At 45.6% G+C, this 22,606-nt stretch overlaps 1 protein-coding gene across 1 annotated transcript in view; it reads right to left on the bottom strand.

The window, feature by feature from the left end:
- Positions 1 to 13,465: 13,465 nt before the first annotated feature.
- Positions 13,466 to 22,606, bottom strand: part of LOC142578008 (uncharacterized) — a 42,978-nt gene continuing 33,837 nt past the window's right edge. Inside the window, exons 5-7 of the mRNA XM_075687437.1 lie at positions 19,027 to 19,065; positions 14,596 to 14,718; positions 13,466 to 13,688 (exon numbers count right to left, since the gene is read on the bottom strand). Coding sequence (XP_075543552.1) covers positions 13,564 to 13,688; positions 14,596 to 14,718; positions 19,027 to 19,065 — 287 coding nt within the window. The 3' untranslated portion in view covers positions 13,466 to 13,563. The remainder of the gene's footprint in view (positions 13,689 to 14,595; positions 14,719 to 19,026; positions 19,066 to 22,606) is intronic.

Below are 22,606 nucleotides of genomic sequence, written 5' to 3'. Positions count from 1 at the left end.
TGGTCAATTTTGTTAGGCACAAAAGGTGTGGGATAACAGTTAGTTTGAATCATTCTTAATGTGACTGCCTGAGCTCGGTTAAGCTTCTGATGGGGGGAGGAAAAAAACCTTCTGCCGTCTCTATAGTGTGAGGTGATCTCGTGAAAAGTAGTAAGTGGGTCTTTGTAGGAGCTGCAGTCATCCTGGAGCAGTTCCTGATCTGATGCATGGCATGTGAGATCTCGCACAGCAGAGTGAGCTTGCTCGTTAGGATTGCAGCCATTGGGGCTGACCGAGCGGCCCTGATGAGCCGGAAACCAGACTAGGTGTGAGCTATCCAGTTGGTCGTAATTATGAGTATTAATACTGTGTATAAGTAACTTGTGTGCTTCCATTGAGACGAAGTCGGCCGAGTAATTCCTAATAGCTGTACGGGAATCGGAGAAAATCGTGGAGCCTCTCCTCATTGTAATTGCAAGTGCTATGCTTGCTTCTTCGGCGGCATGAATAGAGCTCGTTCTTAGTGACGCCTCGCTTATTAATCTACCGCTCTCATCGACCACGGCAATATCGTAGCGGTTGCCCTATCCATAACTAGTTGCGTCGATAAAAAGTGCTGAGCTGTGTTGTTGGTGCAGTTTACCCACAATGCATTTGGCCCTGGCGTCCCTTCTGCCCTTGTTGTGGACAGGATAAATATTTCTAGGTATAGGGTCTACAACTAATTGTCTCCACCTCCTTGAGTATTTCGAATTTAGAGACATCTCTTCCTCGAGGCAGTATTCCGACTTCATCTAGAATTTTCATCTGGACTTCATCTAGACTTCATCTAGTCTTGCAATTTGACATCGAATGTGCCTCAATGAGCTCATCTATAGTATTATGAAGTCTTAACTTGTTGAGGAGTTCGGTACTCCTTCCGTGCGAGAGTCCCAGAGCCCTTTTGAGTCCGGAGCGTATAAGTGCGTTTAGCTTAGCCTTCTCTCCTTTCCCCCAGTTCAGGTATGATGCAATGTACGTCACATAACTGATGTAAAATGCATGATATGCTCTGATGAGATTGTCCTCCTTGAGGCCTGCATTTCGATTTGAGACCCTGCCCAGGAGCTTTAATGTACTGTTGGCCTGAGCTGTGAGATGGTTCAGGGCAAAGAGCTCTTTTTTTATCTGTGACTCGCATCGAAACGCTACTGCCACAGATGGCAGTTCAACCTCTCAGCATGTGTTAGTACCAGTGCCATAACCATAGTGCCAGGCGATCAAATTAAAGAACAATTTCGTTGTCGAGAGACTTGTGTTGTTTTAATCTGTATTTTGGTGAAAGTTGCAATATATGTGCGTCATTGCAAAAAATGCTATTTGTAGCCCTTCGTTGTAAAAACGGCATATTCGGAAAAGTCAAAATGTAGGAATTTCTTTTGAATTTCAGGGTGATATGTTCTTGCAAGTAGAATGGTACTTCATTACTTATAAAGGTGGTAATAACAGATGATTTCGTTATATGAGCTTACACCCTAATAAACGAGATCACATACTTCTAAGAAACTATTATTGGATCCATGTTAGGCAAGGACATTTCTGCTCACTTGATTAGATGTGGACGGGCAGGAAACGTTTATACTTACAACATGCAATTGTTCCTAGGAAGGGATGCAACTGGCAGACTTCAATGTACAGCTTTGATTTTTTTTATTACACCTCCATAACTACAAGCAGTTGGCCTGCTTTACGTGTTGCACGAACTTAGCATGACGGTGTAGGGCGGTGAATTCTGACTGTGTCCCTATAGCAAGTCAATAATGGTATGTAACGGTGTAATTAATTACCGTTCAAAGCAAGGGGTAATACCATGCAGTAAGGATACAAATACCACAACATATTCAAGCTTTATAGGTTTCTGCGCACGAAAAAAACATTCTCCATCAAAGAATAGATACAAGTTAACGTGTATGAAATAATAAAAAAAATTACGACGCTGTTTATTCAAGCCATGGAGTTAAATATGCTATCATAGAAAATTAATTACGATAGCCTTCATTTAATAAGCAACGGAGGTAAGGTAACCTTTCGAAATACATCGGAAATATACACATGGAAATTGACAGGAAAAGAATGCAACTAAAAGGTCGCGCGTTCTGTTCAACGTTAAAACTTCGGGTACTTTGCTGTCTGATCATTTCCCCTTGCCGAGGTTGCAATTATTTAAACTGTTCTGTACGCGCGATTTTTTTATGCTACTCAACGAAAGCAAATTGTTACGACCCCCAAAGGTCATGTGGTCTCGTGGGGATCGAGCGCCCTGGCAACTCGTAAAGGTGTGTGTACCATACGAAGTTAACCTGAAAATGCAAATCGTTCCAAAGTAGCATGTCAGCGATCGAAGAGGATTGGGAGAATGGAATCAGCGGGACAAGTTCTCCCTGCGCGTATGCACCGTATTCGGCAATCCACGTCTCCGCACATGACACTTACTGAGGGAGACGCCTTTCCCCAAAATAAGCTACCAAATAGTTCTCGGCGCAATTTCTAGGGAAAATCGCAGTCATCGCTGCGATGGTGTAACTCCGACTAACAGGTCGGTCGCAGCCGAAGAAAGGGGAGTGGCCATGGCGACGGCGATTTTCGTCGCAGGCGACGGAAATCGCCCGTCATTTGCGACAATACTTGGCATCATGTGAAACAGGTTTCAGGTGCCCGTTCCTGCGGCGAGCGTCAGCGTCGACATCACGGAGCGAAGGAGCGCGGCGGATGAAAGAGCGACCACGGAGCGCAGCGGCGGATGAAAGAAAGCGGTGATAGCGAAAAGAGCGGGAGTAGAAAAGCGGAGGAGAAGGAACGTTCAGCGGAAGCATGAGGCGGAAAGCAGAAGAGTATGGCGATAGCGTAAGAAACGTAGTGCTGCGCTAGATGCGAACTCGGGTCATGATAGCTACGAGATGGCGCCCAAATGGACGTCAGACCCCGGAGTTTTGCAAGACATGTAGCGCCACCTGCCGGTGCGAAGAGGCAGTAATTGAGTAGTGCGAAGCCCGACTACCTTGCTGAGTTGGCTATGCAGCTAGCGACTGCGAAACAACGATTTAACAAGATTTTGGTCCATATTGCGAGTATTTTGCGCATTTAACACCCAGACAGGGAGCTATGAATTTCTACGCTAGTCGGACGTGCCGCCGAACTGCCATAAAGCGCTTGCTGGCTCACTTTTCAGACTGATGGCAGAAACGAGGGCAACCGAGATAGCTCCGCCTGCTACAAAGAAACTCCGCAATTGACGCTACTTTTGTGTTGTAAATTGCCATGAACGTGAAGGACGGAATAACAACGTTCAGTTTTACCGATTTCCATCGCGATCGTATGAAGAGGAAAGGCGAGAACGCTTGAGACGGGCCGTTCAAGCTGTTGGGTAATCGGATTACTTGCATTCCCCACAAGACAGCGGCTCGCATGAGAAAGTGCGACATTTTTGTTCTTCTGTAATTGTGTTGCGTAGCCCTGACGGAGGACCGTGGTAACGAAGCGAAAACTCAAGAATTTGCAGCCGCCACATTGTTGGTAACAGAAAAAACAACGTTGCGAACCATCCTGCTTATGTGCCATCGATATCTCCAGCTTTTAACAGACATCCGCCTTCCGCTTTACTCAACAAGTAGAACAGAGAGATTTGGCAGGTCAGCTTAACCAAACATTTTGGTTCGTTTATGAATTAAAAACCCTGTTCTAGAGCATCGTTGTATCGCGAGCTCATTTCTACTTTCGGTATTTTGTATGTCCTGCGCCGATACAACAAGCACGCTTCGCAATGTGCTAAGCCTACTCGACGCGCGTTTTTCAAATGTGAGCAATGAAGTTGCTGTAGGAGCACTGTACGAGTAATTGCGAAGTAACGGACGTGTGTAAAGAAAAAAAAATGCCGCGCTTATTTACATTTATTTGTGCGCGCTTGTTGCTCGAAGCGTCTGCGAAAAGTTCAAATTAAGGTACGAGCGATGCTGTAGCTCGTGCGAGAAAGAAAGATGTAGCGCGTAGGCACTGTAGGAAGCTTCCTTCGTTATGATCGCACGCTGTTTGCTGCCTTGGAAAACGTTTTCTGTTTGCTGCCCTGGAAAAGCCTATGAAAGGATTTACTCTCTGTAAATAATTGCGAGACAAAACATTACGATAAAATACATAAATATATAGGAAATACTTGAGTCTTGTGTTCAGGACGTATTCAATATGAACCAATTTAAAATGTTTAGATTTTTATGCTGATATGCCTATAGACAAACCTGATGCTCTCTGTACATGCGAGTTACAGCACGCCGAAATAACACTTGAGACTTTATTTTATGTTGTACACGTACTTCGCCCTGCCCAGCTTCCTTTCCGAAGCGTGGGTGGGCGGAAGACGCTTTCCAGGTCCTTGCTTTTTAGGAAACCGTACATCAACACAAACGAAAGAGAAGGGTCCATTGTGACCTATGCACCTTCGCTTGCGGACAGGTCTCCTTGCTCTACTAAGTTCGGGCCATGGCTCCGATGGGGGCGCTGGTGACAGGTTTTTCCACAGCGCCACCTGGGCAGAGTCTGAGGTCTATAGCGCACGTCGTTTCTGAAGTCTGTCTGTGGCGACTGCTGTGAATCATACCCACACGTTCTCCACGCGCTGGTTCTCGTGATCTCCCAATTAGTAAGGCAGTCCCGCCGCACTTCCCTACATTTCCAACGTGCCACACGACAGATTCTCCGCGGCAGCCAACATATTGCGAAATCAAAACACATATAGATCTGCGCTCAAATTTCGCATTCGGAAGTATTGTGATTGTGGGTGGATATTTTTCCTTCCTCCACGGCGCATTCTCTTTTGAACAACAAATGCTACAAGAACTTGAAACTGACCGACTCCATGTTTGACCGTGCACTGGAAAATATGCGGTGTAGTTTCTCTAATTATTGGCTTGCTCAAAAGCATAATTCTAATGCCAGTGTCACATGGCCACTTTCGATGGCGATCAAGCCCAATTCGAATTGAACTTCTTAACTGCAATTCGCATCCTCCCGCAGCTTGCTCAAATGACCCATTCGCGACCTAGAATTTCGATCCAGATCTAGCTCGATCGAAATTTCACCGTGGGCCACCAGAGCAGTATTTTCTTCATGAATCCCGGTTATATCTCAGACATTCCATTTTTCTCTTCATCCAAAACTGCGGCCGAAAATTTCACGAGAAACGCAAAACTCCCCGCACAGAACAAACAGCACTAGAGCCGCACGCACATCGCGGCGTTTATGCTCGTTGAGCAATTTGACGCTGTAGCGCCGCTTCGCGTTACTTCTTTGCACTCGTAAACTGCTTCTTAGCTGTAGCGTTCTTAGGTGGCGCCACTATGTCGTAAACGTGTTGGGCGCTGGTTCGGCGTTAGAAACGAGAGGCGTACGAGAACGTCCTTGTAACTCGGCAATTCAAGAACTGTAGTCTTTGCTCCTACCTAATACTATTTAATAAATCGCTTTGTTGGGCTACTGGGTGCATATTGCTACAGGCGAGCGACGCTCGGAACGAAAGTCTGTCGTTGTTGTTGATCCGATTGGTCAGCCGTATCTGAGACCTGGTTTTTCGTACTCAGTGGCGCTTAACCCTTGACTTTGGTCGTCTTCTCAGACAGCGCTGGCTGTTGCTTTGCTCTGTGCGGCGTATCTCCTTTAAAATGTAAGCTACAGTCTACCTCTTTCAACGTAACGTTTTTGGTGGCTGTCCGGGTTCGACATTCTATTGCAGTACAAATGGACGAGGCGATCGACAAGTGTTCATATTGTTCGAGGCCGTCGAGAATGAGAGCCTCCAAAATTTTCTCTGCGGCTAATACTGCTGGTGTCTGACGACCGGCAATCAGACACATAATGATGTTGACAAGCATCTTAAGACGGTTTATAAGCTGGGCCTCGTCGTTGACTGAGACTGCTTTGGGCACCCTATTTACAGTGTTTTCTGCTGAAGACGGAGCCCTAGGCGGAAGTTGGATTGGACAATTTCGGAGGCGTGGTGTCAGTAGAGACAGGTTCTGATGTTTTTGTTGGTAGCGCTGGCCATGATGTTACTCAGAGGCAGAAGTTCCGCCTCCCTCTTTGCCTCAGACGCACGGTGTCTGCGCTATTCTTCTAACGTGCGGGTACATATTCAGTTGTGAATTTGCTGCTGCTACTATAGCTATGTGTCTTCTCTCCTGATGCCTTCTTTACCATTCTTTTTCAGAGCTTTTAGTTTTTCATTCAATGTGGGACAGCCTTTGCCTATTGCCAAGTGTTCACTTTCGCAGTTAGGGCCGCGAGATGTGGGACTGCCGGAAAGATGTGGGACTGTCGCAAAAGGGTCTCTCAGCAAAGCAGGAGTCTTGAGGGCCAGTACAAACAGCACTGAGTGTTGCTGATACCCAAGATGAAGCATAAAACAAGAAACACTTCAGCATCGAAAGAAACCATCAACCGAACGCTAGAACGTCGTCGTCGTTTCTCGCCTATTGCTCGCTAGTTCCACGCACCGCTTACGACAGCAAAGCGTGGCTAATAGGCTGTCTGCAGCGCATGAAACCCCCGGATATGTTATTTCACCAAGCCTGAGAGGCGGTTCGGGCCCCTTTAAAGATTCAGTAATTGAACACTATGCAAACGGCCAAATTTTATAGACATAAAAAATTGACCGATGATTACAGCAACGCCTAATGCAATATTTGGGCGCAGCTCAATACGAGTTTTCATTTCACGATATATTGGCTAGCGCGGACAGTCTATCTCGTACGGCACGTTTCAAACAAATCGAAGTGTGGCGCTGCTTTCTCGATTGTGAAGAACGCCAGAGACCGCGTGCGGGAGGCCTGTTGGCGCGACCTGCAGCAGCCGCCGCCGAGAGAACCACCAGACGAAGCGTGCTACTATGCCGCCATCTCATAGAGATCGTCACCTCAACCCGCTTTTCTTCTCACGCATTCACCATGCCCATCTCCGCTTGTCTATTCGCTTCTTTCATCCCCGCTGCGATCCCCGTTTGCTTTCATCTTTCACTGTGCTCGTTCGCTCGGTTACGCCGCCGCCGCCGCCGCAGCCATCAGCGCCGACGCCTGCCGCAGGGACGGGTGCCTAAGTGCTGCCCTCTAAAGCCATCACTGTGAGAAAACTATTCTATCTATTGTAATAGTCGGTGCATGGTATGCAGTCCGAAGACAGATTTCGATTGGCGACTGTTTCGGCTCTCCACAAACGGTGTAACACTGTTCCCAAAAGATATTTTTGAAACAGAGTCTTGTAATTTCCCGTGGTACTTTGATAAACGTAAGCATATCATCGCTGAATCGTCGGAAACAGCGGCGGAGTTGCTTATTCGAACGCATCTTCCCCAGCATTGCGGAAATCCGCAGAACAGAGCATACTGCGCCCACACCAAACTGTTGAGCAGGGGTAGTTGACTAGCCAATGTGTTGAATGGGCAGGATGTACAGTATTTGGCCGTTGCGAATGCATTTCTATGGTAATTCGCACTATTACCAGCTGTAGAACTCTGAGAGTGTCTTTTTCTTGCATGCCCCTCATTGATGGAAACCATTTATAAGTGTAACATTCGTCCTTGCGTACACTTTGTTAAAAATGAAGTACAGGTTGCGCTGTGCTGTTCGCGCTTGAGAGCCAACGACACTAGTTTGTAATAAAAGCATATGATCAGTCTCGCTACATAAAGAGAAGCCAGCATCATGACGAAGCGACGAGAATTGCTGAGATGCTCCGCCTGGATCACGCACGTTTCTACACGATGCCCGCGCTATTCAGGCGAATATATCGCGCGCTTTGCTTTCGCTCATCATGATACTAACATCATTAAACTGTGAAGCTGCAGAAGCTGGACACGGCAGTGGGTTGGTTACACGCAAGCAAACACGTACGTGCTTCAACCAGCGTAAGCGCCTCCGAGTTGTTGAACGGGCAGCTACATAGTGCTCCACATAGGCAAGCGTATCGCCTTTAGAGTGCACTGGCGAAACCTTCATTGCAGCCCTTTCACTCTGGGCAAGTGACCTTAGAAAGCCAAATAAATAATCTGATCAATGGAGTAGACATAACCCGAGAAGCGGGTGGATCCGTGCATACTGCGACAGTGTTTTCGCCCACGAGGACAATGCGTGGCCGTGGACGACATAACACTGAAATGAAGCTTTGGCATGTATACATAGATCGTGCACATTACGTATACATTTTTGCCTAGAGATATAATTCTGATTTTTGTGCTTGTACTCGACACTAAAAGAAATTTGTCCCCGAAACTCACCTCAAATGCATTCTAAGTGGAAGCAGGCAGCCAACTCGAAGCAACAAAACAAGCGTGCAGTTACGCACCGAAAAAGCGCAGCAAACATCTGCTTCTGCCAGTTTCATAGCGTTCCATATTCGCTCTTAGAACACCACTCAATTACCAAGCCTTGAATGCGGTAAATATTCAGACGCAATCCACCCAACAGCAATTTTCAATATCTCGCCTCGTGTAACTCTATGGGCGGCTTCCGAGCGAACGGCCAAACTGTGAGGGCGAGCTACGAGAAGGCCAGGAGAAGGAGAGACCTGGAGATGAGGAATGTCGCTACCTTTTAGTTTTATTCTGGGATCTTAGGACTGCGGTATTGCGCAATTAATGTCGGGAGAGACGGCGCTCCTAGCGAGAAGCATACATATCTTGGGAAAGAGGCGTCGGTGGTGGAGAGGAACAAGTATTGTTCATCTACGTCCACAGCGACGAGATCCACCAGAGCCTAGCCATAAGCAGCATCGCTGCAAAAAGGTGGCTGGATTCATTTCTATGTGGACCATCGTCGTCTCAGCAACATTAGGCGGAATGATGTCTACCCTCTACGGCGCATAGATGACGCCCTCAATTGTCTACAAGATGCTCACTTGTTTTATGTTGTTGACTTGCGAACGGGCTATTGGCAAGTCTCGATGTGTGAGTCCGATCCCTCAAAGAGAGCTTTAGGTACTCCTGACGGCATGTATGAATTTACGCTGATGCCATCCAGCCTATGCAATGTGCCCGTGACATTCCAAAGTATGATGGAAAATATTTTGCGAGACCTCAAATAGAAGATGTTTCTGTGTTATTGAGACGACGTGGTAACTTCGTACCCTAATTTCACCACTCACCTAACGCGTGTATGTAAAGTGGTCACTTGCCTTGCCACAGGCGGTCTTCAACTTAACCTGAAAAAGTGCCGCTTCGGAGCGCTCCAGCCGACCATACTTTGCTACGTCTTTCGCCAAAACGGCGCCAATCACCATCCTGGAAAGATTCGTGCTGTCGCAGAATTTCTGCGGCCGACTACTGTGAAAGAGCTCCGAAGTTTTGTTGGTCTCTGCTCTTATTTCTGTCGCTTTGTGCGAAATTCTGTCTGCATAGTAGCACCCCTGAAAAAGCACCTGGCTGCCGCTGGTTACCTCCCCGGATGGACTCTGGTATGTAACAGAGCCTTCACCACTTTGCATAGTCAGCTTACCTCACCGCCCCTTCTACTTCACTATGACTCGATTGCTCTGACCGAGGTACACACGGACGCCACCGGCATTGGCCTTGGAGCCGTACTTGCGTTGCAGAAGCCTGGCTTCCTGGTTTATCTGGTTGCTTGCGTGATTCGTGCTCCCACAAAGGCAGAAACAGGTTATCCTTTCACAGAAAACGAGTGCATGGCTATAGCTTGGGTTTTAAGCAAATTTGGCTCCTACATGTAGGGTCATGCCTTCGACGTTGTGACAGACCACCATGCGCTCTTCTGTCATGCGTTACTGAAACACCCGTTGGGGCGCCTTGGACGTTGGGCTCCTTGACTCCAAGAATTTGACATTCGCGTCATCGATCGCTCCCGGCGTCTACATTCTCACACAGATGGGCTCGCCCGATTGGCCATGCGTCCGACGAAGCGCCAACCTTATTGCAATTATATGCTCACTATTACTCCCATGCCTTCTGAACAGAGAAAAGATCCGTACATTGCGTCTCTCACTGACCTTCTCAACACTTCGTTAACGGCCCTCGAGCTCTTCGTCGCCAAGCCACTCATGTCGTGCTAGGAGACGCCCTCTTGTAGCGCCAAAACTATCAGCCATACGGTCGCAAATGGCTGTTAGTCATCCCTCACCATGTACGTTCCGACATAAGCACGTATTTCGTTGCCAGCCTGTAAAAAGCACATGCGGGCGTCCTCGATACCTACGAGCGGATCCGTGAGCGGTACTACTGGCGCGGCATGCATTCTTATGGCAGCAAATACATTTTGTCATTTTAAGCCTATCACCGACGCAAGACAGCTCCTCATACGACAGAGCCACTGTAAGCTTTACCATGGCCTGCACGTCCTTTTTACTAAGTTGGCATCGTCCACTGTGGATCCCTTCCAATCACTGCTAACTGAAATCGTTCGATAATTGTCGCAGTAGACTGTCAAAAGAGATACGCCAAAGCTGCTTCACTAGCTTCAGCTGCTGCTGGCGATGTCCTTGCATTCATCTTATGACATGTCACCTTACGACACGGAGCATCAAAAGCGCTGCTCGGCAACGGATGCCATGTCTTCATGTCTGACGTTATGAATGAAATGAGTTGCTCGCAACGCGCCGCACTTATTCACCTCACGTCTAAGATTCAAACGAATTGGTTCAACCGCTCTCTTGTGGATAAGCTCGCAATGTACATTGCGTCTGACCATCCGACGTTCTTCCTTTTGTGATGAGCGCGTATAACACCTCAACTCGGATGACCACAGGCTTCCCACCAATTTTTTTCTTCTCTGTGGACGTTGACCAACCTCCAACTTCGACACCATACTTCTGTATCACCCGTACGCGTCTGAGTTCAGCCCTCTTTTAGAAGTTGGTCGGCATGCTGAAGAGTGCCGTCAGCTGGCTCGGCCATTCACGTCGGATACTCAAAGCACCCGAATATATCTCCGCGACCACCATCAGTCTACACAGTCCTTTGCCGTGGATTCTCGCATCTGGCTTCGGCTTGCATTGCACTTCCCATGCCTTAGACCAAAGCTCGCTCCAAAATATCAGGGTCCATACCCTATCGTCCAGTGTACATTGCCTGTGAGCGATGTAGTCGAACCGGTGACGCCATCTTCAGATAAGCGCTGCCGTGGCGGCGAGAGGGTGCACATCAGCCGAATAAAGCCGTAGCACGATCCCCTCGAGGTGCCATCCCTTTAGGTATCCAGGATGGCTCATGTTCGCCACGGGTGCAATCATGGCAAAATATGCATGCACTGCTGTAGGCAATGTATCGCTTCGGTGTGAGACCCGAGCTCGTGCTGCTGATGCCAGGACCTAAGACTGTTTATAGAGAGCCCTTTACGATCTCTTTGACGAGCTTTATTAATTCCCCTTTTTCACCCCATACTCAGTGATTAAGGTTTGTTGGGTGATTGGTTTCGCAGAATGTTCCATCAAGCCACAAGCTCTAACCATTTGACCATGGACTACACAGTAACCAAGGTTGCCGGTATAACGGTTAGATACATACATACGTATAGTAATAGATAGATAGAGAGTGATAGGCCTCGGATGGTTCATCGAAGACCGTAAGAATGCTAACACTTTAAAATATTCTTGATATTTATTGTGCACTGGACGGAATCGAGCCCACGTAACATGGGTCCCTAAGGAACAGTAGCCCGACGCTTTAGAAGATAGTGACACACAATCACCGGGTATCTGCTCTTTACAATGAATGTCATTCGCGTCAACGCTTTATCGAGTTGCGCCACAAATGCACTGGGTATGTGCCGTTCTTCAATGAACCTCTCGCCAACTCGGGTCATGGAGTTTGTGCAACTGGTTTTGTGCCAAGCGACGTCACAATTCTGAGGGTCCGCACGCAGCGGCACGCATCGCTTCTCGTCTGGGAGCCTACGCGCAAACTTCTCGGCAGTGCCGCTAGATGGTGCAGCCTGTTCCAAAAGAAGCACGAAAGAGAAGCCTGGCTGTCGCCTGGCCCGTTTATAAGCGTTCGGACGCACTCGAGCGTCATCCATTTGATAGGCCACGCGCAAAGTTTGTGGCAGCGCTTTGAGATGACACTGAAGATTCTGAGGGAAGCGAGAAAGAGGAGTCCCACTGTAGTTACATATTACATAAATGGGTTTGATAGCGCTAATATATAGTGTCGCAACATTCACTGAATGCTAAACGTATAACCATTGAAAGTCTTCATGAGATCCGTTATGCCGATCTTTTTTTTAAATTTTAATAAAGGCGTTATAATTTAAATCAAGCACAGCAATTTCACTTCTCTGTGCAGCATTGTGCAAATGCTTCGAATATTCCTTGTTGTTTCTCAGATTTTAGCAAGAAATTGGGTTATCTGTGGTATCACTCTTCGACGCCACGGCACCCTACACAAGATAAAAACTCAGTCTCGTCGCTGCAGGGCTTTAATCCAACAGCACGCTAACAATACCGGACATTACCACTACTCCACAACAGCGATTACGTCTTACTATACAACTTTACAAAGTCATTTAACAAAATAATATGAAGGTATTCGTAATCGAAAATGAATCGCAAATGTACTAAAGAAGGCACTGAGCAAAGTAAATGGTACGTTGTCGTATTAGTTTATGCATTCATTGTTCCCGTGACTATTCTTACCTTGTTCAGAAGGATGCGGTCTGTCGTATGATTGATTGTGTAGGTTATTTAAAAAAATGCTGCGCATTCAAACGTTTGATCCTCTGGCCTAATCACCTCTGTTTGGAATCTGCGTCGTTCTTATTTCATGACCGTTTTCCCATTTCATTTCTACATCTTCCCGGAGAGCGTTTGGCCTGTTCCGTCGTAATTTAAAATATGTGTCAAACTTATATTGCAATCTCATCGGGCAACGTACTGTCTGTATTTTGGTGGCTAATCCTTCTTGCATATGAACTGTGCATTAGTACCGCTGCAAGCCTGATAGGCTGGTAGTACTATGTAAATAAATGTACTAAATTTCCTTGTCTGCGACCAATATTTCACAAATGACCACGTAGTTAAACAGCCTGAGGCAGCACCCTCTAAAAATTAAATCGTGTAATGTATACGTTGTCTGTGGGCACGTTACCACTAATGCTTTCCGACAATAAGGTCTTCCGTGCCACTGATAGCTTCCCTTATCGGTCATACAATGTCAGGCTTACCGCACCCTTACGACTGTCTTGTCTGCATAACTACTGCTGCTGTCATGGCTGTGTTGCCATGCCGACGTTGCCGCCATGTTGCACCGCTGGCCGGCGCATGCTCTTAGGGCAGGACATCCAACTCGTCCACGTTGGAGAAGCGCGGTGTAAATTTAGAGCCTATATGCGTTTAATGTGCTACCACGACACCAGCGAGAAATAATTCGACGCTCTGTCAGACGAGCAAACGCAGTACGCAGGAACCGTGTTGAACAGATTAATATTATGCTGCGTATCAGTTATTCTTTTTCCCAGTTTCTTTATTCCTCTAACGTAGTGTATCCAGTTGAAAAAGTACAGTTTCTTGTCAAGAAACTCAAGAGCAGTATTGTTAGGTTCCCAGCGTTGTCGAAGCCCTCTGCTACTTGACGGCCACGCAGCACTTCTTCAATAATCTTGTGCATTTGACGTAACGATTCGGAACTTCATATTGACGGCATTTTTTTCGGCATTCTCCTCCGATTTTGATGCATGATCTAGTTTTACCTGCAATGTAGAAATACTCATTTAGTTAAAATCACACTTAACTATTTAGGATACAGATGCGTGGGTGTAACTCAGAGTCTGCAAGTCACTCGTAGTGTATAAAGGCTATCACGAATTTGCCGAAAGCGGCGTGGAACTGCGGATTTTTCAAGATGTGTCAGGTAAGGCAGTGACATATCGTGTAAGCTTGCGGCACAGGAACGTTCCACAATTGTATCTTGGTTTCATTATTTGCTTAAATGAGTGACCCGTAGATGACATCAGCAAATTTCGAATGGTTTGTGTACCTCTGACGACCTTCAAAAACTGTGCGCTTAGAGCTGACTGCGGCTGCAGTTTAAAGGTAAGACAATTTCTCATACGCAGTAAGAGAGCGCCACGGTTTGATCTGCAGAAGTCTTAGGGAAGAAGTAAATGATACGAAATTGTACTAACGCTAATCGCATATTAGGCAGCATAGAATCCTCAATACCGCGCTCTTAAGCTGATAAGCAACTTTTATATACTGAAAATAAATATATGTTTATATTGTTATAGTAATGTGTTTCTATGTTGGGGGGCATGACGATTCTTAAGATAAGCAAGCATATAAAAGGAGAAAATGTGGCGCCCTTTTCTTTTTGCAGCTATGTGAGTATTCAGCGATATCTCGCCCGAAAACTCCAGCGTCCGCTTTCTCTTTTGTTCCTTATCGCCATTGTAAAATACTGAATGACCCTCTAAATCAACACCGTGTTATGACGAAAGAAGGAGCGCCGGAAAGAAGAGGGTCGCCTGGCGGGAGTAGCAGAGTATTAGTGACGCAATAATGGCGAATTAAACAGTGATCGACTGGGCGCCTGGCTCAACGGGACGCGTTTTCGTACTATTCACTTAGTGCCTTGAGCGAAGAAGAACCTGGACTTACGGACGTTGCAGCATACATTACTGTCTTCGCAGCCATGGAGTCGGAGCCGATATTTTGGCTCACAATACTCGAACTTAACGCATTCATGCCCCAGGAACTGGCACTCTTTAGACACCCAGGCAGCTGTTAAGAGAGACAAGACGTCAATTATAATATCAAACAAAAAAGGGCCGGATAATCCTGATCATTCTACTATTAGATCAGCCTAATGCATTTCTTTGTGACCTTAGCTGTCCATATTCATATTTTGGGAATCACTATATGTAGCTTTTATGGGTTACAAATTAGAACGAATAAAGATGCAACTTTTAAGCACTTCTTTAAAATCGTGTTATTGACAATCAAGTGAGAACCAACGACTTTAATAGGTTTTTACTACAATAAACATGAAATTTGACATTCTAAGATTGTACTAAAAGCGCGCAGTCTGCTGGCCAAACTTGTGTAGTCTTCCGTCGTAGATGCTGGGCAAATGAACTTACTTAGATTAGCTTTCCATTTCATTAGGCGAATACTGCGTTCAACGGTGTTTATTTTCGTTGGCCATTCTTGCAGAGGTTCGGTAGTTCACGTGTCGCATATGAGGGACAACGTTCTGTAGCGCTGGGCGTATTTAACAATAATTTACCGAGATGTTTTTGACACAGAGTAAAAAAAAAATTTCTATGCGGGATATCATAATCAAAGGCAACCATTTAATATTGGTCACTACTTTGTGGCCGGCAAATTATGCACGTAAACTTGGACGTAATCTCCAAAACCAACACGTTGCACAGTGGTGCTGTCCTGATGATTCCGTCGTTGTCATCACGTCGCGTTCATTCATTGTGGTCAATGCTTCGTTCAAATGCAGTCGTCATCCTGCCCACGTATTGACGGTGTAGACGTCACTGTATATAGGTGTCAACAATGGTCGTCAAGCAATCGTGCTCATACTGTTGTGATGCCGTCGCGGTCATTCCATATTCGTCATCGCAATGTCTTCACGCCGCCATCGTTGCACGAGCGTCATCGTTCAAGCATCTTAATGGCACTATCATCAAGCCATTGTCACGCCGCCGTCAGCATGCCTTCATCGTCATTGCACTGTTGTACAGCCACAACCATTATACAGTTGTCATTCTAATGGCTCCGTTCCTTGGTTATCATACACTCGTCGTCAAGCCGTCTGAGTCGTTCCTTTGTGATGGTGTCTTGGCCGTTCTATAATTTATAATCCTTCGTCGACTTGCACATTTTTCATCGCAATGTGGTCAAGCCTTCGTCTACCTATAGTTTTCGCCATTCCAGCGCTGTCATCTCGTTGTAATCACTCTGCCGTCGTCATACAATTATTGTCATTCTCTTGTCGGCAAGTCATCTTCGCCAGTGCGTCAACATCATAAATTCATTGTAATTGTAAGGACTGATGTGGAGGTAGTTGCCACGTCGCTAGAAGTGATTTTAGGCGCCATATAAAACACGGACAGGCGCACTGTGCGCCAGTCCGCGCCTATTTGTAGTCCATGTCATATTTTGCGCCAAAAACCATTTTTACTCATCGTCAATGGGTAGCAGTCATTCCGTCACCGTCATTCCACCGTGATTATTTATTCGTTGGCATAATGTGAATCTGCACGACCTACAGCTACAAGTTTAAGTTGAGCGAGGGTTGTCCTAGTGAATATGAGTGAGCGTGGTCTTGCATGTATAATTGCAAATGAATGCTAAACGAGAAAAGCATCAGACGTAAACAAGGCCGGTATTGTCTGGATACCTAGAAATTCTCGCTATACTTGTCTATGCGCTAGTATAGTAGCCCGAAAGCTCCCTAGGCCTACCCCATTTCACGGACGTCATAGGTGAACTTAGGTCACCGTAATAGGGTCATAGGTCACCGTAATGTTCAATAAGAAGTTCGAGGGCAATAACATCGAGCCAGCGCACGGTATGCTGTAGGTGCGAGCGAAGACTTCCGATGGTCTGCTGAGGACTCCGGCTTGTGGCGGTAGTGCCTTCTCGAGCTCAGGAGGAAGAAAGGTGGGGGGTTTCGCAGAACTATTACATCAAAATCTTGCCTTTCCATTGAGTTGGAAAATTCGACTTCGCCCGGCCATCTGCTAGCCGCCTGGTTAGCTGAGATGGTAGAGCGGCTGCACCGGAAAAGCGGTGGTGACGGGTTCGCGTCCCGGACCGGGACAAATTTTTCTTTACTAGCGAGGCTTCTTTTTTGAGGAAACCGTATGGGTTTCCTTTGTAGCAATTGCTGCGAACAGGTGCATGTTTGATTTCCCCTTTATTAGTTACTTCTTTCCACCTTGCAGGTTTCCGCTTAATTATTAGATATCACAACGTGGGTATGACGACGACTGTATGACGACGATGGCGTTCCAACGGCATAAGGACCGTGGCATGGCGACGAATGTATGAACACAGCAGCGCAAAGATAGCAGTACCATAAAACATGTATGAAGACAACGGCGCTACGACGACGGCAAGACTAGAGTCGGATGACAAAGCTGATGTAACGACGATTAGAAGGCTACGGAGCCATGACGATGACAGTCTTTCAACGGATGCATGATAGCGACTGTCTTACGACGACGGCATGAAAGAGTCGGCATTATCCTTATTGAATGACCTCCATATAATTACAATGTGAGGAAGAAGAAAGGCTGATGTCGGTCGAACGACGAAGGTATAACAGATATGAAAGGATGCTACTGAAGCGATGAAAGTTATAAAACTACTGCCTGACGAAGACAGCTCGACTACGACTCTGTGATGACGATGGCGAGATGACCACAGCATTCACAGTCGGATGACAAATGTGCTACCACTACGATGCGACGACCACAATGGCATCACATCTACTAAGAGATACCTAGCGGATCAAGCTATTATAAAAGTTGAACTGGGTCTGAGTTGAAAGTGTAATAATGACAGTATGCTGAGAGTGATACTCCGAAGCTGGAATGACGATGACTGAACGGCCACGACGGCATCACTACGGCGGTGTGACAAGGAATGCATGGCGACAGTATGGCGACGATGGCATGACGACGACGGCATGACGAGTGTCGGATGAAAAAGCTGTAATTACGAAGATGTAACGACATTGACGGCATCACGACCACGTGCTCGTACCTAGTGGTCGAACATGCTAGACAGCTCAGGCCACCGGGTTCGGGTGAAAGGCGTGACGATGACAGAATGCCGAAAGTAAGATCACGAAGAAGGAATGGTGCCGATTTAGCTACTACGACGGCGTCACGATGGCGATGTAAGAAAGAACGCGTGATGACTATATGACTGCCATCACCTGACAATGATGGCATTTTATCTAGCGGCCAAAGCAAGTAGACAACCTGGGTCAATGGTTCGGCGTGATAGATAGATAGATAGATAGATAGATAGATAGATAGATAGATAGATAGATAGATAGATAGATAGATAGATAGATAGATAGATAGATAGATAGATAGATAGATAGATAGATAGGCTCAAAATAGCTGCTGTAGGAAAAGAATGCTATTCGCATTAAAACAGAAAATTAGACCTCTAAAATACTGCAGATGAAAACGGAAGCTTTTTTCTGAAAAAAAGAAATTTTGACATAAATCATCGTAGATGACTGTCGAGTCAGCCACAGTTTTCTAGCGTAACCTGCTAGATATCTATGTGCCATCAGCAGACAGACAATGTGGCCATCTCGCTGCCAACCATAACGCCACATGATACCAACACATAGTATATCGGGCTGTCCTCACTTCACTTGAAACCGCGGAACAAATCCCACTACCTCGAGCGCGCTGATTGCAATTTCGTTACGTCAATCATGCGACCGCATTCGACAATGAAATGGGTGTGGGAGATGGGGCCCCATTGCTTTAATATATTTAAGGCTACATAAGACATCTGACATGGCGCGTTCATTCTCCGGGATCAGTGATCTATCAAAGCACACTATTAGACAACGTAGTGCCGAAATTATCTATCGACGCATACAGACAATGCCACATACGCACTGCCGTAAGTTGTAATCTAGGCTACACACAAGCCAGCAAGACCTATATTCGAGCAATTGACAATCACACAATCGTCCATATTTTCTACTCGCCAAGACAGAGATCAGCAAATAGCTCGTGGCCGCAGCCGGTAAGATACATAGGTCGCTGAGGATGTGGCGCTGTCTGCTGTGCAAAATCATCCAACTATCCATTGTGACCAAACTAGCTAAGAAAAAGTGAAAAGCCTACTCATTTAAAACTTACGTGTCAGAATCGACAATTATTGTGGACGACAAAGCTCATCTGTCTCTAACCCTGAAAGCTACGGCATGCAGGAGCAATATATCGTATATGAAGTTTCAAGTGAAATGCCGCGAAAAATTGTACATTGATTTTGCCATTGTAATCGTTGTCAAGTTGAATACAGGTCAATGTCACTCACGTGACACAGGCTGCGGAACCTTCCAAGCTCCTTCTGTTCCTGCAAGTATGTTACATGAGAAGAATTTTAGCACCATGACCTTATTTGCATTTTTCTTTCAGGTAAACAAGAAATAAAGAGTGGGGATAGAGAAGGCATCTCTGTGCAGGCCCGCCGCAATTAGCAATCTAAGCGCTACAAAGTACGTGCAAATCTTACGCGATCGATAAAAGCCTGCATGCTGTTTGTTGCCGCTATTATGAACTCGCCTTGTGGTACCAGAAAATTCCTTTCATACTGGCAGCAACATGTGTCACTTAGTCAAAGTTTCAAATGCATAAAACAACGGAAAGAGAACTAGTACAAGATGAATGAATGGCTTTTGGTGTGAATGACGCTTGTTGTTAGGTGAGTGGGTTCATAAAGCTTAAGAAAAGATGTGCTCGTCGGTGTCGATGCCCTCTCGTCCTTGTGTTTCTGTGGCACAATATCATAACATTTTGGTGCGCTAGGCCCCTCATATGTCAGGCGGTATATTTAAGACTTTCTGATATTCAAACGAGATTAGAGCTATTTCGTATCTCTAGACACCGTAGGCTCTAACTGATTACAGAACATCTGTGCTACATTGACCGCCATCAAGTACGAAAAACCATTTCATTTGGTGCACGTCGGCAGGACCCCCATGTCGGAAAGCCACATTCATCCCAAACCCGGGACATGCCGTTTACGTAAGCTTGTTGCGCTACTTTTTACAGGTGCTAGAGAGCACAGGTAATAATACGGGAATAAACGTAGTGCTAGAAAGGCGCGGTAAAGGTAATTATATAAATGACCACGCTGTGGAATAGATGTGACCATGATGTAGGCGTTCCAGTGGAAGTAAGGACGCGTGTTGTAATTTGCCATTGTCCAGTCTAAGTGAGAAAAAGATTTTGCCATGTCTAAAAAAGATGCTGCATGCAACAAAAAAAAAAGCAGGTGCGACGGGGAATTCAACGCGAGACAACAATGTGACTAACAAAGGCGAACATGCAAGGCCGCCGCAGGAGCTTGCAAAAATGCTTCTCCAGATGGGATTGCCTACTTCCTGGAAACTGTTTGGGGGTGTGGCACATCATTTTTGGTGACACCTGCGTAGTGAAGGCCGATTCTCGCACAGTTTACGTACATTCTGCTCCAACGTGTGATGCTTAACGTATTTAACGCCTTGAGCTACTTCAAAACGCCTCTTTCATTAGAATGACCAGCCCTCAGCCTCGCTAGCACTGATTTCCGTCGTTACAGCACGTTTGTTCTCCCTCAAGCTTGCCCAGAGTTCCACGTAGCGCATTTGATAAAGGGAAGGTGTGCCTGCATGATAAAAAGCTATGAACATATTCTCACCGCGGTATTCTGAAGGTGGCGCGGAAACTTGTGGAATTAGGTTGTGTAACAGCTTTCTCTATGCAATTCCGCCATGTCTTCAAGAAGGCAAAGTAGATTGTGGTCTTCACAGAAACAACCAGTATATTCAGAAAAGCTTGTGTTAGTATATTTGCCGGGGATTTGATTCTGTACTTTTTTTCTCATTCAAGAGGTGCACATACACTGTGACACATCCCCAGTTACCCAAGTTGGTGCACCGGTTGGTTTAAGACACCGTTCCCACAGCACAGCAGCCTCGATGCTGTTAAGCAGTTACGGATGCAGAAAAATGTGCTCCTAAAAGCGTGACAATTTCCCAAAGATTCCTAATCGCACTGAAAACATTACCTTTCTGGTGTCCGTGTCAAGCATGTGAGGTATGCAAGGTTTCAGCGCACTTGCTAGCCCTGCTTGCAGCGTTGATTCTTGTCGTTCTACATTAATCATTAATTTGTGTTGAAGCTTTGGTTGAGGTCGTGGAGCACAATTGCATTCCCGATTTTCACTCTTGAGACAAGCTAGATTGTGCCGAACAAGCGACCAAAGTTGGGAATTTTCTCAGTGTATAACTGCTCTAAACAACATGAAAAGGCCGAATTCTGAATGTAGAATGTGGGCCAGACATTAAAAATTGTGGGTGAAAGTAATAAATACACTAACATTAGAAACCTAAACATAAGGCTGAACAGCTGGTAAAAACCGTGCAAATGTTCACCCTTGAATGTAGAGCAATGTGTCCTCTGACATAATGCTCGTGTTTTCATTGCATCACAAATTTTTGTTTCTGCGCCTTATTCCCAAATGGCATGCTTCTATTTCTTTTTTTTAAGCGGTGACGTGCGGGGAACGCGAAACTATTTTTGCGCAACGTAGACGCCCTAGGCGGATGTACAGTGTACCAAAATGGGTGTCAAAAGTCAGTTTTATCGCAGTTACAAGACCAAAGTGATTCTAAATGTCCTTGACTGTCGAGTGTAACCTAATCATTAACGCCATGTATCTAAAAAAATGTTTAAACGCACTGAACTTGAAAAGAAGAAATCATCGCTCGCGGGTGAATAATTTACATATATAGGTGTGTTCACAAAACAGTGAACCCGGAACGATATGTTTTGGTGAAGTTTCAATTTGTGGGCATTACCTCAGCGCGCTGCACCTTGGCATTCTCACGGCGTATGACTAGCAGCGACTCAGTTTTTCTTCATGAAGTTTTATGTTATGACTTGTTTTCTTCCTTTGTTTTTTGTGTCGATATCGTAGTTGTGAAATGTATGTACCTTGTTTAGAATATGAATTTATTAGATTTCCCACTCCTGTAATAGCCTGAGAAAGGCTGACAGTATCAATGAATGAATGAATGAATGAATGAATGAATGAATGAATGAATGAATGAATGAATGAATATACGCAGAAATTGCCTTTCATGGCCGGATTGATGGGCAGATATTTTCACTTTTTCTTTTCATGTTCATGCTGTGAGTAATTTGGGGACGGATGGCATTAAATTACAATTCTTACGTGCTCGAAGGGATATGATTAGTTTAGAGAGCGTGGGTTTTTGAATTCTTTTATTTTGTTCTTCTGATACAACTTTTGTTATGGCTTACCGATTGAGGCATTGCAAGTAAAAAAAACGCGCAAATAAATTACCAAACCAATGCTCATTGCATCGAACAAAAATGGTCAACATCTATTTGAAGTGAACTTGGAACTTTCGCGTAACCAAAATGATTGAATGCTATTCTTCAAAGTTGTCAGCATTTCTGGAGTCATGGTCAAGTCATAGATGAGTAAAAGTCCTGGTTTTGGTCTGAAGATTTCACAATTTGTTGTAATAAATATTTAAACAAGTACACGCCACATGGTATCCCAGAAAAAGTGGGGTTCCTTTATGTAGTAATTTAGAAAATTCGCTTACTTTTATCAGCGTGAACACAGGAGGCAGAACAAATAAGAAATGTCATATATAGAATGCGGGGAATCTGTTTAGGTCCATGAATAGTGAAACGATGTTCGAATGCTCCAATCTACGATACGTGTACCGAGCTGAGCAAAGACATGTGGTAGAGCACATTACCATTTTGAAATCACGTCTCCATTCCCAGAATACACGGCCGTTAAGGATTCCGAATACAAGGTTCCGAAATAATAAATGCATTCACTGGTGGTAAGCTCGAAAATTGCTTCTCGAAGG

Source organism: Dermacentor variabilis, chromosome 4 (assembly GCF_050947875.1).
Source record: "Dermacentor variabilis isolate Ectoservices chromosome 4, ASM5094787v1, whole genome shotgun sequence".
Taxonomy (NCBI): Eukaryota; Metazoa; Arthropoda; class Arachnida; order Ixodida; family Ixodidae; genus Dermacentor; species Dermacentor variabilis.
Note: the sequence above shows the minus strand (reverse complement) of the source record. Positions and strands in the feature narration are given on the sequence as shown.